At 31.0% G+C, this 13,531-nt stretch overlaps 1 protein-coding gene across 1 annotated transcript; it reads left to right on the forward strand.

Moving 5' to 3' along the window:
* Positions 1 to 1,433: 1,433 nt before the first annotated feature.
* Positions 1,434 to 3,951, forward strand: LOC110670597 (uncharacterized). The gene is made up of 3 exons (XM_021832703.2): positions 1,434 to 2,087; positions 3,404 to 3,589; positions 3,676 to 3,951. Exons 1-3 carry the CDS (start codon positions 1,434 to 1,436, stop codon positions 3,949 to 3,951), a joined length of 1,116 nt encoding a protein of 371 aa, XP_021688395.2.
* Positions 3,952 to 13,531: the final 9,580 nt, after the last annotated feature.

Below are 13,531 nucleotides of genomic sequence, written 5' to 3' on the forward strand. Positions count from 1 at the left end.
TGAATTTTTAGTAATGGTTCGTTATTTTGCTCAGTCACAAGGAGACATGAAATCAATTCAGAATATATCTTAAAATAATTTTCACGATATTGCTAGTTCATGAGCATATTTAAGGCTTGTATCTAGCTATTACGAGCTTTTGGAAGTATTACTATTTTCTAATTCATATCTTTCTTTGTAAACTCTTGTAAAGTTCAAGTGGATATATTTGCTGTAAGATATTCAGCTTTTATAAAAACAATAACGAAAGAAATATTATTACATCTAGATGAATTTGAACACATAGAATTCATGATAAATAGTTCTTGACCGAAATATCAAGAACTAATAAATTCAAGCTTTGATAGATTTGATATAGTGAAAACTACCATAGAAATATATAGATTAGAAACAATAAAAATATATATCACAGTGAAATTTTACTTCTCATTTTTTTTAAATTATTAAACAATTTTACTATAAAAAATAGCAAATAAAAATGAATAGCAATGTTTTATTATGGAAACATGTAAATCATAAATTATAAACAACATGATAAATAAATTGTAATTACAACAAAACATGAAGGTCAAATTTTGCCATAAAATAAAATGGATATAAAACATACCTGTTGAAGAAACCTAACTCCATATAGAGGTAGTGAAGAAAACTATATATGATCAAGACTAATGAAAATTGAGACTCATGCTAATAACGTGCTGTAATAAATAAAAGAGAAATATGAAAAATATAATAAAAACAAATATATGAAGAGAAAATTGAGAGGATAAAGAAAAGAATAGTTTAGAAATAAAAGAATATTTTTAAATACACTTCTAACTCATATGCTTTAGATGTAGCCTCTATTTATTGGCTCTTCAACATAAAATACACATCTAAGAGTTACAAAAACATAAATAAAGAAATTAATATACAACTTAAATATATTGGGAGTTATAGAATTGAACTGGATAATGAATTTTTAAAGGTTATGGACATCCACATAATTGTATTATTCATAAAAATTTTGTTTTCTTATTTGGAAATTTTTTTGGTATTAATATAATTTCAAATTTAAATAAAATTTATATATTTTTTTAAATTATAAATATATATATATATATATATATATATATATATATATATATATATATATATATATATAGCCAACAGTAATAGAGAACTATTATTTTATAAATAAATGAATTAAACAGACAGTTTGTGAACAACCTATCTATGGTAGCATTACCATAAGTCATGAAAATTATTTTAACGTCAAGTATAAGTGGATAATGACCTCAAAAAAACCAAAGCAAATATCGAAAAATGATAATAATAAATTTTAATTTAATAATATTTCAATTATTTTGAGCAATAGCTCGAACTTAAAATTTAATTTTTTACTCAATAAAAAAATTTAAATCAAAACCCATTGGAATAAAAAAAATCTAACAATGGCAGTCGAAGGTTTCAAATTGGCTCTCAAACGACATGCAATCAGCAGCTTAATTCTAACGGAAAAGCCTGAAAAACTGCTAAACTTGGTTTTCCAAAGCTACGGCTTCGGTACCAAACCTACGCCTGTAACTCTCTCCAATTTCCACTCTCAACCTCACTGTGCCTTTCTACTTTTCTATGCATTCCCTTCTCCATTTCTCCATCGGGGAATCATTCCTTTCCAACAAATTCCAGTGAATATGATGCTCGCGAAATCAGACTCAGATGAGACGAGTCCCATATACTACGTGCAGAGCCCAACGCGTGACTCCAATGATCGGTCAACGCAGGCCACACCGGTTTTCCATAGCCCCATGGAGTCGCCGTCACACCCGTTTTATGGGAGGCACTCGAGGGCGTCGTCATCCAGCAGGGTTTCTGGGTCGTTGACGTCGTCGTCGACAACCACAGGGAGGAAAGGGAGGGGTAAGAGGAACGACAAGAGATGGCCTGAGTGTAATGTTATTGAGGAGGAAGGAGAGTACATAGAGCTGCCTAGGAGGTTTTATCAGTTTTTTATTGGCGTTTTGGGGTTGTTGGCGATCATCTGTTTGTTTTGCTTTATCATTTGGGGCGCCAGTAGACCTTATAAGCCTGAGGTCACTGTCAAGGTAATGCCTTATGCTGGATATATCTGTCTATACAAATTTAATTATGAGATATAATAAATGGATTTATTTTATGAATATATATTAGATGACTGCTGTTGCCTGCTAGGTGTAAATGAGGCATTACATCTAGTAGGAATTTCTATAATTAATTTTGTTTTAAGTGTGAGAAATTTTAAATTTAATTATCATGAATTTAAAAATCTAATGTAGATGTTTTAAAATTTTAATTTTTTTTATTTTCATTTAAAATTTGGCCGATGTGGTTTTGATGATTTTTTAATTACGTTAAATATTAGAATGAGTTAAATAAAATATTTTTATGCTTATTTAAATCCTCTCCAATGGGGAGGAAAGAAAGGAAAAAAGTTTGGCACGAAATTGAAAGAAAAAAAAAATAGTTCAAAGACCGAGTCGAAAAGTTTTTAGACCTTAAATGAAAGCTTTAATTTGGGTGAAGGGACTAATACGTAATTTTGCAAAACTGAATGCAAAATTATGGATCAGGCCTCTTTTTTTTTTTTTTTTTTTTTTTCTGCTCACTCTTTCCTCGCTCGTGTTTAATGAGCCACCTCTCCCCTCTTGGTTCTTCTCTCCTCTGACCACCCACTGTCGCCCATCACTCCTTTCCCCTTCCCCACCCCTGGCCTCTTTCCCAATGATTTAAGGCGTTGCCCAATGAGACTGAAAAAAGAAGGCGTTGCTCAGTCCTACGTACCTATTTCAATAGTGTTATTTATAAGAGAGTGATCTAATATTTAAGTGTTTTTTTTATCCTTCCTCTCCTTGTGATTTTTTATTTATCTTGTGCGATTTTAGCGTAAAACAATTCATATGATACAAATGAGAGAATTCCATTAAACAAAAATATATATTGAAAGTTAAGATTTTTTTAGTTTCACAAGATCATATAAATAGGAAATTATTATCTAGATATAATCTATTTAGAATCAAAACACAATTTATATGATAGAATCATAGATATAATAAATATGATTCACATGTTTGTATTTTAAGTTAATAATAAATTTAGTCTAAACAAGTTTTCCCTATATATATATATATATATATGTAAAAGTTTTATATATATCCTAATTTTTATAGTGTTATAAAAATAAAAATGTTGCAAAATGTCGAAGCTTTAAATTTTGCATAAAGTACTATATAATTGTATATTTATAATGTACATTGTTTGATTATTGTACAAAAACATAGAATTGTAGTAGACTTTTTCATGGGCTGTTTATGGTTCAAAAGAAAAAGGGAAAGGGAAATCAATTATCCAATTCACAAAGAAATTGTTTTTTCTTTCCTCGCAGAGCCTGACGGTACATAACTTTTATCTGGGGCAAGGCTCAGACTTTACAGGAGTCCCAACGAAAGTGTTAACTACGAATTGTTCATTGATGATCAAAGTGTACAATCCAGCTACATTTTTTGGCATTCATGTTAGTTCAGTACCTGTCAATCTTATGTACTTAGAGATTGTTGTTGCCACTGGCCAGGTAAGGTAATAAGAATTAATAATGAACAACGATCGTAGTTGTTAAATGGGTTTTAAAATATGCATTAATTTGCATGCTTGTTGCAGTTGAAGAAATATTATCAATCAAGAAAGAGCCACTGCAATGTGGATGTGAATCTTGGAGGAGTGAAAATTCCCTTATATGGTGCAGGGGCAAGCTTAGAGGTTTCAGATAATGATAGAGTTCCGATGAAATTAGTTTTCGATGTCTGGTCGCATGGAAATGTTGTGGGGAAATTGGTGAAGTCAAGGCATACAAGGCATGTCTCTTGTGCTTTCGCCATTGATCGTGATAACAGCAAGCCCATCAAATTTATGAAGGATTCGTGTACGTATGGGTGAGTTGAAATTAATGCATGGCAATAAGGATGGAAGAAAAAAAAATCATCTTGCTCAGATCATAAAGAGAAGTCATACCGTTAGGATGACTTTTTTTTTTTTTGGACTAGATTATTTGGATATGATTCTTGTTTTTTCATTAACTTTTTTATGAGATAACTTTATAATAATATCAAAAAAAATATAATATTTCTTAAATATTATAAATGAAATGAAATTATTTTTTTATATTTTCTTATTTAATATTTTATTTCTATTTTTATAACTTTATTAATATTTTAAATATGAATAATTACTTTATCTTGTCGTCAATACACTAAACATAAAACATTATGAATGGTGTTTTGTCCCTTAGGCCAAAACACCATTCATAGGAATTAATTTTAAAAAAATTAATTGAAACAAAAATCAAACTTTCACACGGGCTGATAATGAATTCTGAAGTATATGGTGCAACTACTTGATGGACTACAAATCTATTGGTAATAGCATAACCCATTAAGGTTGTCCTCATTGCTTTTCTATCATAAGCCATGCGGTTAGTTTTTTAGTAGTATGATAGTCGAAATTAGTGTTCTCTAATATTTTCTGTCCTTATTAGCCATGATCTTTCCGCGCACTTATAAAGCAATAATGTAACGATTTGAATTTTCATTTTTATTTTGTTATGTTTTTGTAGATTTTGATATAGATATTTTGAACTTATGAATATTTTTTAAAAAATTTTTGTTATAAATTTAATCTGGTCAATGATTTAATTATTTATATTTATATTGCTTTATATTTTAATTATTTATACTTATTGATTTTACATAATTATTCACACAAAACGAGGGAGAAAAAAAATAACATTATTTAATGAGATAGTTTTAATTATGATAATTTAGTTTTGTTATAAAATAAGGCAAAACTAAAAGAATAATGGAAGAAAGAAGATTGAGAGAAAATATAATTTCTTATTGATTTTCAAAAATGTATCAAACATCTCACACAATACCTCTATTTATAGGTGTACATGAGAAGATAGAGGTTCATAATTAATGAAGTGCATGAACTTATGGAGATAAAATAAAGAATTAAAAATGCTAATAGACATCCACTATAAATATATTCATAACACTGCCCTTTGGATGTCCATGTATTAAAGAATATGCCTCATTAAAACCACACTAAGGAAAAAAAAAACTTAGTGGGAAAAAAAATCTTATTTAAGAAAAAAAAAGTACATTATTCTTTTATAAATATATTATGAATATTGCCTTATTAAAAAACCTTTACGGGGAAAACCTAGTTGGGAAAACCCATAGTAAAGGAAAAAATAGTATAGTGCGTATTAACTCATACTCATATAGTATCACTTAAGATCTTTGAATTTTCGAATTCCAATCTTGTTCATCAATTCTTAAAAACTTTTAATTGGAAGTGTTTTGGAGAGCAAATTAGCAAAATTATCTCTTGAGTGAATTTGCTTAACACTAATTTCACCATTTTTCTAAAGATCAAGAATGAAGAAAAATTTTGGAGAAATATATTTTGTCTTGTTTTCTTTAATGTATCATTCCTTTAACTGATTTATGCATGCAATATTATCTTCATATAAAATGATTAAAACTTCCTTTTTGGCAAGTAGACCACATGTACTTCATATATGTTGAATTATTTATCTTAACCAGACACATTCTCAACTTATTTCATAAATTGCTAAAATTTTTGTATGGTTAGAAAAAGTAGCAGCTAGAGTTTGTTTTGTAGAATGCCATGAAATAATTATACCTCCACATGTAAATATATAGTCTATCTGGAATCTACCATTATGTGGATCAGATAAATAACTTGTATCTACATAACCAATCAAATCTAATTATGACATGTTAGTAAAATATAAACCCATAGTTATAGTATCTCAAAGATATCAAAAATATATGCTTGACTCCATTCCAATGTCTTCGGGTTGGAGTAGAGCTATATCTTGCTAATAAATTTATAGAAAAATATATATCAAGTCAACTATAAATATAAATATACATTATTGCATCTATTGCACTACGATATGGTACTTCAGGACCAAGGAATTCCTCATTATTTCCTCAAGATCGAAAATGGTCCTTTTTCTTATTAAGTGACCTCATAACCATTAGTGAACTCAATGGATGGGTTTTATCCATGTAGAATCATTTTAATACCTTGTTTATATAAGTTGATTGATTGATAAAGATGCTATTTTTAAAATGTTCGATCTCAAGCTGAGACAAAACTTTGTCTTCCCAAAGTCTTTCATCGCAATTTTTTTTTTTTAAGATTCCTTTATTATAAAAAGTTATTCAATAGTTCAATAAGTTTAAATCATCAACATAAACTATAATAATGGCAAATTTAAATCCCAATCTTTTTATGAAAACACATGGACATATAATATCATTTATAACCTTTTTCCAACAAATATTCACTAAGGCAATTATACTACATCCGTCCAAATTACTTTAATCCATATAGAGTTCTATATAATTTAATTGAATAAAGTGCTCGAGAATATTATTTTTGTCTTTCAAGCAACTTGAATCCTTAAGAGATTTTCAGATGAATATCTTTGTCAACTGAATCATATAAATAGGCAATCACTGCATCCATTAAATGCATTTCAGGGTTTTCATGAATTGACAAATTAAGCAAATATTGAAACATAATTGCATCCATCATAAGAGAATATGTTCCTCATATCAATGCCAAGTTTTCGCAAGAAATATTGTGCAACAAATCGTGCTTTATGTCTCACAATTTCATTTTTGTTTCATTTCGTTTTTGCACAAATACTGTAACACCCCGAACCTCCGAGCTCTGAATAGTACCATTTTTAGTCTGTGACTTGTACTATTCAAAGACACTTTAAGGACTAAAAATAAAAGGAAAATTTATTGAGATAGACACAATAAAAATTCAAGTGAACCAAAAATATAAGGACTCATCAGGTATTATGAAAAAGAAGGATTATGACCCGATGAGGGGCATTTTGGTCAATTCACTTTAAGAGTTGATTTTTAACCAAAATGTCAATTAAATTAAATAAAAATAATGTATTGAATTAGGAAGAAAATTTTTTTTTAGGAAAATTCAAGTAAAAATGTGTGAAGGAAATTTTACATTTTTAAAATTAGAATTATGACATCACCATGACACAATTAAAATTTATAATTTAAATAAACTAAAATTGGGGATAAATATATAAGAGACAAGATAAAAATTTACTAAAACGAAAAACTCATTTTCCCCTCTTTTTCTCCCTTGGTGTGCCACCCATGCCCCACTCTCTCTCCCTTCTTTCTTCATTCCACCATTAACAATCTCTCTCCCAACCCTTGATTCCCTACTTTTCTTCCATGGGTTCTCCATTAAACTAGTAGAAAACATTAAAGTAACTTTAGATTGAGGGATTAAAGCAAGAAGAATAAGAGTTTTGAAAGAGAATTAGAAGATTGGAAACTCTCCATAAGAGGTAAGTTTCTTTTCTTGTTTAATTAGTTATACAACCCTTGAATCAAGTTAGCTTATGATAAAATTATGTGAAGAAACATGAGAATCATGCATTTATGGAGAGGGGAATTTTTGGCCAATTTGGGAAAAATTAAGGTTTGATGTATTTTAGTTAAATTGATGATGAATTCAAGTTTAATTGAAGTAGTTTACATCATTGGGTTAGTGAAATTGCATGGGATTTGTATAAATTTAATTATGAAAGATTAGGGTTCATGAGGAAATTAGGGTTTTGATGCTAGAGAGTGAAATTGATATGTGTAATATTAAATAATGACTAATTAGCATGAATTGAAATGTGGGTTGATGCTAGTTGGTGGAAGGAATTAATGGAATGACATGGATTAAGGAAAATTGCACACTTGAGTGTTGAAAAATTTGGGGTTTTTGTGCTAGGAAGTGCTATGGATATATTAATGCTAAATTATGGTTATTTGGGGTGAATTAAATGTGAATTGAAGTTGGTTAGTGGAAGTAATTGAAGAAATGAAAATTTAACCTTAGGGTAGAATTTTGCACACTGAATTCAGTGTGTTTGGCAACCCATAACTTGAGCTACACAACTCTAATTTGTGTGAAACCAATTAGAAATGAAACTTAAGACATAGGGCTAGAATTTTTGTGAAGATACCCTACCCCGAAAATGACCTTAAGCTACCCAAAATGAGCCTTGAAACTGGAGATAAAATTCTGGAACCTGCAGAATTAGGCACGTGAACAGTAAATTTTGCATGGCCATAACTCTCTTTAGAAAATTCCGATTTAGGCGATTCTTAAACCAATGAAACCTAAAACATAGTAGAACATTTCATATGAAGAATTTAAGGCCAAATTATGGACTTAACCCAATCAAATTGCTAAGCAAAATTGAGTCACCAAATCTGCCAAAATCTAAAAATCTGCAAATTGATTATATGAACAGTAAATTTTGCAAGGCTACAACTCTCTCTAGAAAACTCTGATTTAGGTGATTCTTAAACCGATAGAAACTTAAAACATAGTAGAACATTTCGTATGAAGAACTTGAAAACTAATTATGAACTTAACCCAACCAAATTGCTGAGCAAATTTGAATTAATAAATCTGCTAGAGCAATAAATAGTAACATAAACAGTAAACTTTAAACAGCCATAACTCTCTTTAGAAAATTCCGATTTAGGTGATTCTTGAATTGATGGAAACCTAAAATATATTAGAATATTTCATATGAAGGACTTGGAGCCAAATTATAAAATTAACCCAATCAAATTATTAGCAAAATTTAAGTCACCAAAGCTGCCATAATCAGCCCCATGTGAACAGTAATCATTCTTTTGGTCATAACTTGAGCTACACAACTCCAAATGAGGATAATCAAAAAGGGAAATAAAGATGAGACCTAGAGGGACAATTTTCATGAAGAACACCTCACCAAATTATGATTGAAACTATGTAAGAATTGAGTTCAAATATTGGGGCACCAAGCTGTCCAAAATCCAAACTCCTTAAAATTTACAAAGCTAACTTGGGATGCATTATGTCACACATTACCCCTCTGTAAGGCATAATATGATCCCGTAGTATACTTAATAAATTATCGACTCCGTTTATTAATAACCCATTAAATACACTACAAGGAATTTTAAAACAATTTTCTTACTTTTTGAAAGTGGTGAGCTTTTCTAACAGGTATTAAAAACATTTACTTGAAGTTTAAAGATTTGATAAAATTTTTTTCTATTTTTATTTTGCTGCAAATTTTGGAAAAATTTCGGCAGAGTGCCGACTATATTTGAGAAAACTGAAAATTTTCACCAGTAAAAAACACTTCCAAATATACACTTTATCAAATCACAACCACCATTATAACTCAAATCATCACAATTTCTTCCAAACTTCATAATTCAAAGTAATTCTCAATTTAAATATTTTCACAATACACAGTCATTGAAGAAAAACTAATTTACATATATCAGTTAATTTTTACAATAGAAATCCAAAATAATATTATTACAAAATCTGTGCAAACTACTCAAGACCATTTTACACATGTACATATAGTTACATATATCAAAATAAATATATACAATAAGGGTATAAAATTTATACCCGACAAAATATCTAAAAGTAGCACAGTAGTCCTTAGCAACTCACTCAGCTGCTCTACCAGTCTCTTTACCTGTAACAGCAATAAAAAGCTATCGCTGAGTATTATGACTCAGTGGTGCACAACATACTAAAATAACATTTTATGTATAAATCAAATCACATTTATTCAAATATGGTACTGAACATGAAAAACAGATACAAAACATAATTTATAAATTTTTTAGTTCAAACAATCTCATTTAGGAAGTTTTCAAAACAGATTTCATAAAAACACACAGTTATATCATGCCATTCGAAACATTTTCATCTCAATAGCCGAAGGCTTATGAGAAATCACAAGGCTAGCTAGCTCAAACTATGGGTACCCATTCAATTTCTTCCTCTACTGGTACACACCTCAACACTTCAGCCAGAGAGGGAATCAAAATTCAAAACTAATTCCTCTCACTAGTCATTCTAGTGAGGCATTCAGATAAATGGTCATGACACTGTGGTTTCAAAACTATCTTAACAATTTACCAAACATTTACTGATAATTAAAAGACATATCATTAAATTTTCAACAATTTAGATCAAAAGCATATTGTACATTTCAATCACCATTTTATAATATAAATAAATCACAATTCATTTCATGTACTTTGCAAAAAGAAATTTAAAGAACATTTTATATTGTGCACAAACCTTGTACGAGTCGCCTCTTGGCCTTGACTCGATGCTTCGGGTTCTTTCCCGGTATTCTTTTCCACTGAAACACACAGTTTCATAGTGTTTCAGTATCATAATTCATAATAGATCCAAAAATAATTTCAAATCTATTTATATCTAACTTTAATATGCTTAACTTCTCGTTCTTTAAAATTTGTATTTTGGGGTTACTATTCATGACACTATTCAAGTCAATTTGTTGACTTTCTAATGCTTGATAGGTATGGGAATTCTAATTTCACCCACATACCACATTTTGGTTACCTAACTTGTTGGTTTTGGTTGTTTCTCAAACTTCAAGTCTCTTAGGCACAAATTTCAAATTTTTAGTTTTGGTGTTCAGTTTTGCACTGTTCCATTGGTCATGTTGCTGTGATAATTTGACTAAGTTTTCTTCATAGAAGTTGTTCCTTATTGTCTTAACTTTATTTCCCTTTTTGAATCACTCCATTTGAAGTTTTTTAGCCTAAGTTATGGCCATTTGAACATGGCTGGCCAGATTTGGTGTTACCTAGAATTCTGGGCATTTACTGGTTAATGGCAGTTTTTGTGAGTTAACTGTAGATGAGTTTTTGGACAGCTTATGGTCAAATTTTGAGTTTGTTGTCTTCATGAAAGTTGTAGGGCTATGTCTCAGCTTTCTACTGGTAAAAATGTAGGTCATTTGGACCTTCCTAGACCAAGTTATAGTCATTTATGTAACTACTATTCATTTGGTCATTTTTGTACAGGTCAGTTTGCCAATTCCGGATTTGGCCTAATTGTTCACTAAGTTATGGTCACTTTCTGAGCATGATTCCTGAATGAAAAATGTGCCATTTTGTGTCTAATTTCATTCCCAATTAGCCTCACACCAATTGGGTTGGTAAATTTTCATTTTTGGTCCCTAAAAGGGACCTAGGTCAAGTTGCCTGCAGATTGACCCTCTCCAATCTAAATTGAAACTTGGTTCCAACAATTCATACACACTACAAATGGTCACAATTGACCATTTCTCAACTCAAATAACGTCAATGACATCATTTGGCCAATTCTCAAGTTTTTCTTCAATTTTTTTCTCCCAAACCCTAAGTCAAGAACCCTAATTTTCTAAATTCTTCATAATTCATACAATTAAAATGTTCTAATCATCTTTACATGCTTAATCAAGCTTACATATATAATTAATTGAACTAAAACACTTCAACATCTCCTAACCCCATGGCTGCCGAATTCTCACTCCCATTATTCAAGCATAGTTTTCTTTATTTCTAATGAAATTTCATCACATCTAAACTTAAATTCATGCATTTGATAAAAATCTAAGCTTGAAGTTACACTTATCTCAATTTGTGAATTCCCTAATTCTTCAATTCTCCACTTTCCTCTTCTTTTTTGTTCACAAGATGCTTGTCAAGATCCAAGAACAAGATTTACTTAAAGGAGTTAGGGAATTTATAGAATAAAATTAAGCTTTTGAAAGCTTGAGATTGGTGTTAATGGTGGAAAGGAATGAGAGAGATGAGAGAGAAAGGGGTGACGGAAATGGAAGAAGAAGTGTACTTTTTTTTTCTTTTCTTTTTGTTATTTTATGCTCTTTTAATACATAATTATCCCACAAATTTTAATTTTTTAAATATTAGATTTATTGCATCATGCTTATGTCATGCATGATGTCATAACTTTTTGATTTTTGGATTTTTCATTTTTTTTAATTTCTTTTCCATTTATTTCTTTAATTTAATTCTTGATCTCGAAATTTTCTTTTCTATGATTTTATTGAACAGTTAGGTCAGGTGTCAACTCTAGGGGTGAATTGACCAAATTGCCCCTCGCTGGTTCAATTCGGTTTACTAGTTATTCGATATTTTTTTCGGATCTCTGACCTAATTATTTTACCTGCGTAACAATTCTTTTTCGTGATTTTCTCTTTTTCACTGTGTTCACAGTAGTCCCAAGGACCGCGATGTCACATTTTTCAGTTCGAAATTTGAGTTAAGGTTGACCTCACAGTCACTTCCCGAGAAGGTCACCCATCGCTGTGACTCTCGGCTCATTTAACTTTTTGCGTTATGTTTTTCTTATTTATACTTAACTATTTGGCAATTACTATTTATTTGTGTTCAGGGCTTATCTAGGTGTTTTAGATGTGGTTCTAATTCTCTTAATTGTCCGGACCGACACAGGTCGCTGGAACAGTAAAATATACCAGGCTATGCAAATAGGGGTGTTACAATTCTCCCCCCCTTAAAATCATCTCAAAATTTTACCTGTTATCAATCTCTGAACAGCTGTGGGTGCTGTCTCCTCATCTCCTCCTCTCATTCCCAAGTAGCCTCTTGGCCCGAATGATGGTTCCACAGCACTTTCACTAACGGTATTTGCTTGTTTCGTAGCTGCTTCACCTCATAAGCCAGAATTTCTATGGGTTCTTCCTCATATGTGTGGTCTGGATTCACCTCAATCTCTTCTACTGGTAGTACATGAGATGGGTCAGATCTATGCCTCCTCAACATGGACACATGGAAGACATTATGTATCTTCTCCAACTCTGGAGGTAATGCCAAATGATATGCTAAAGGATCCACTCTCTCCAGAACCTCATATGGCTCAATAAAACGAGGACTCAGTTTCTCCTTTCTGCCGAATCTCATAATCTTCTTCCAAGGGGAAACCTTTGAGGAATACTTTGTCACCCACTGCATACTCAATATCCCTTCTCTTCATATCAATATAGGATTTCTAACAGTCTGATGCAGTCTTAAGTCGATCTCTGATCAATCTGATTTTCTCTTAAGTTTGCTGAACAATTTCTGGCCCAATCATCTTTCTTTCGCCTACCTCATCCCAACACAATGGGGTTCTACATTTTCTGCCATGCAAAGCTTCATATGTAGGCATCCTAATGCTTAATTGGTAGCTGTTATTATAAGCAAACTCAATCAAAGGCAAGTATGTGTCCCAACTGCCCTCAAACTCAATCACACAAGCCGGTAGCATATCCTCCAAGATCTGAATTACCCTTTCAGACTGGCCATCTGTCTGTGGGTGGAATGTCATGCTAAAGTTCAATCTAGTTCTTAGGGCTCTTTGAAGACTACCCTAGAATCTAGAGGTGAACCTAGGATCTCTGTCTGATACGATGGATACTGGCACTCCATGCAGTCTTACTATCTCATCAATGTACAACTTGGCCAATCTTTCCAAACTATAGTCCATTCGGACATGTAGAAAATGAGCAGACTTGGTCAATTTGTCAACAATGACCCATACTGCAACA

The sequence above is a fragment of the Hevea brasiliensis genome, chromosome 6, assembly GCF_030052815.1.
Source record: "Hevea brasiliensis isolate MT/VB/25A 57/8 chromosome 6, ASM3005281v1, whole genome shotgun sequence".
Classification (NCBI taxonomy): Eukaryota; Viridiplantae; Streptophyta; class Magnoliopsida; order Malpighiales; family Euphorbiaceae; genus Hevea; species Hevea brasiliensis.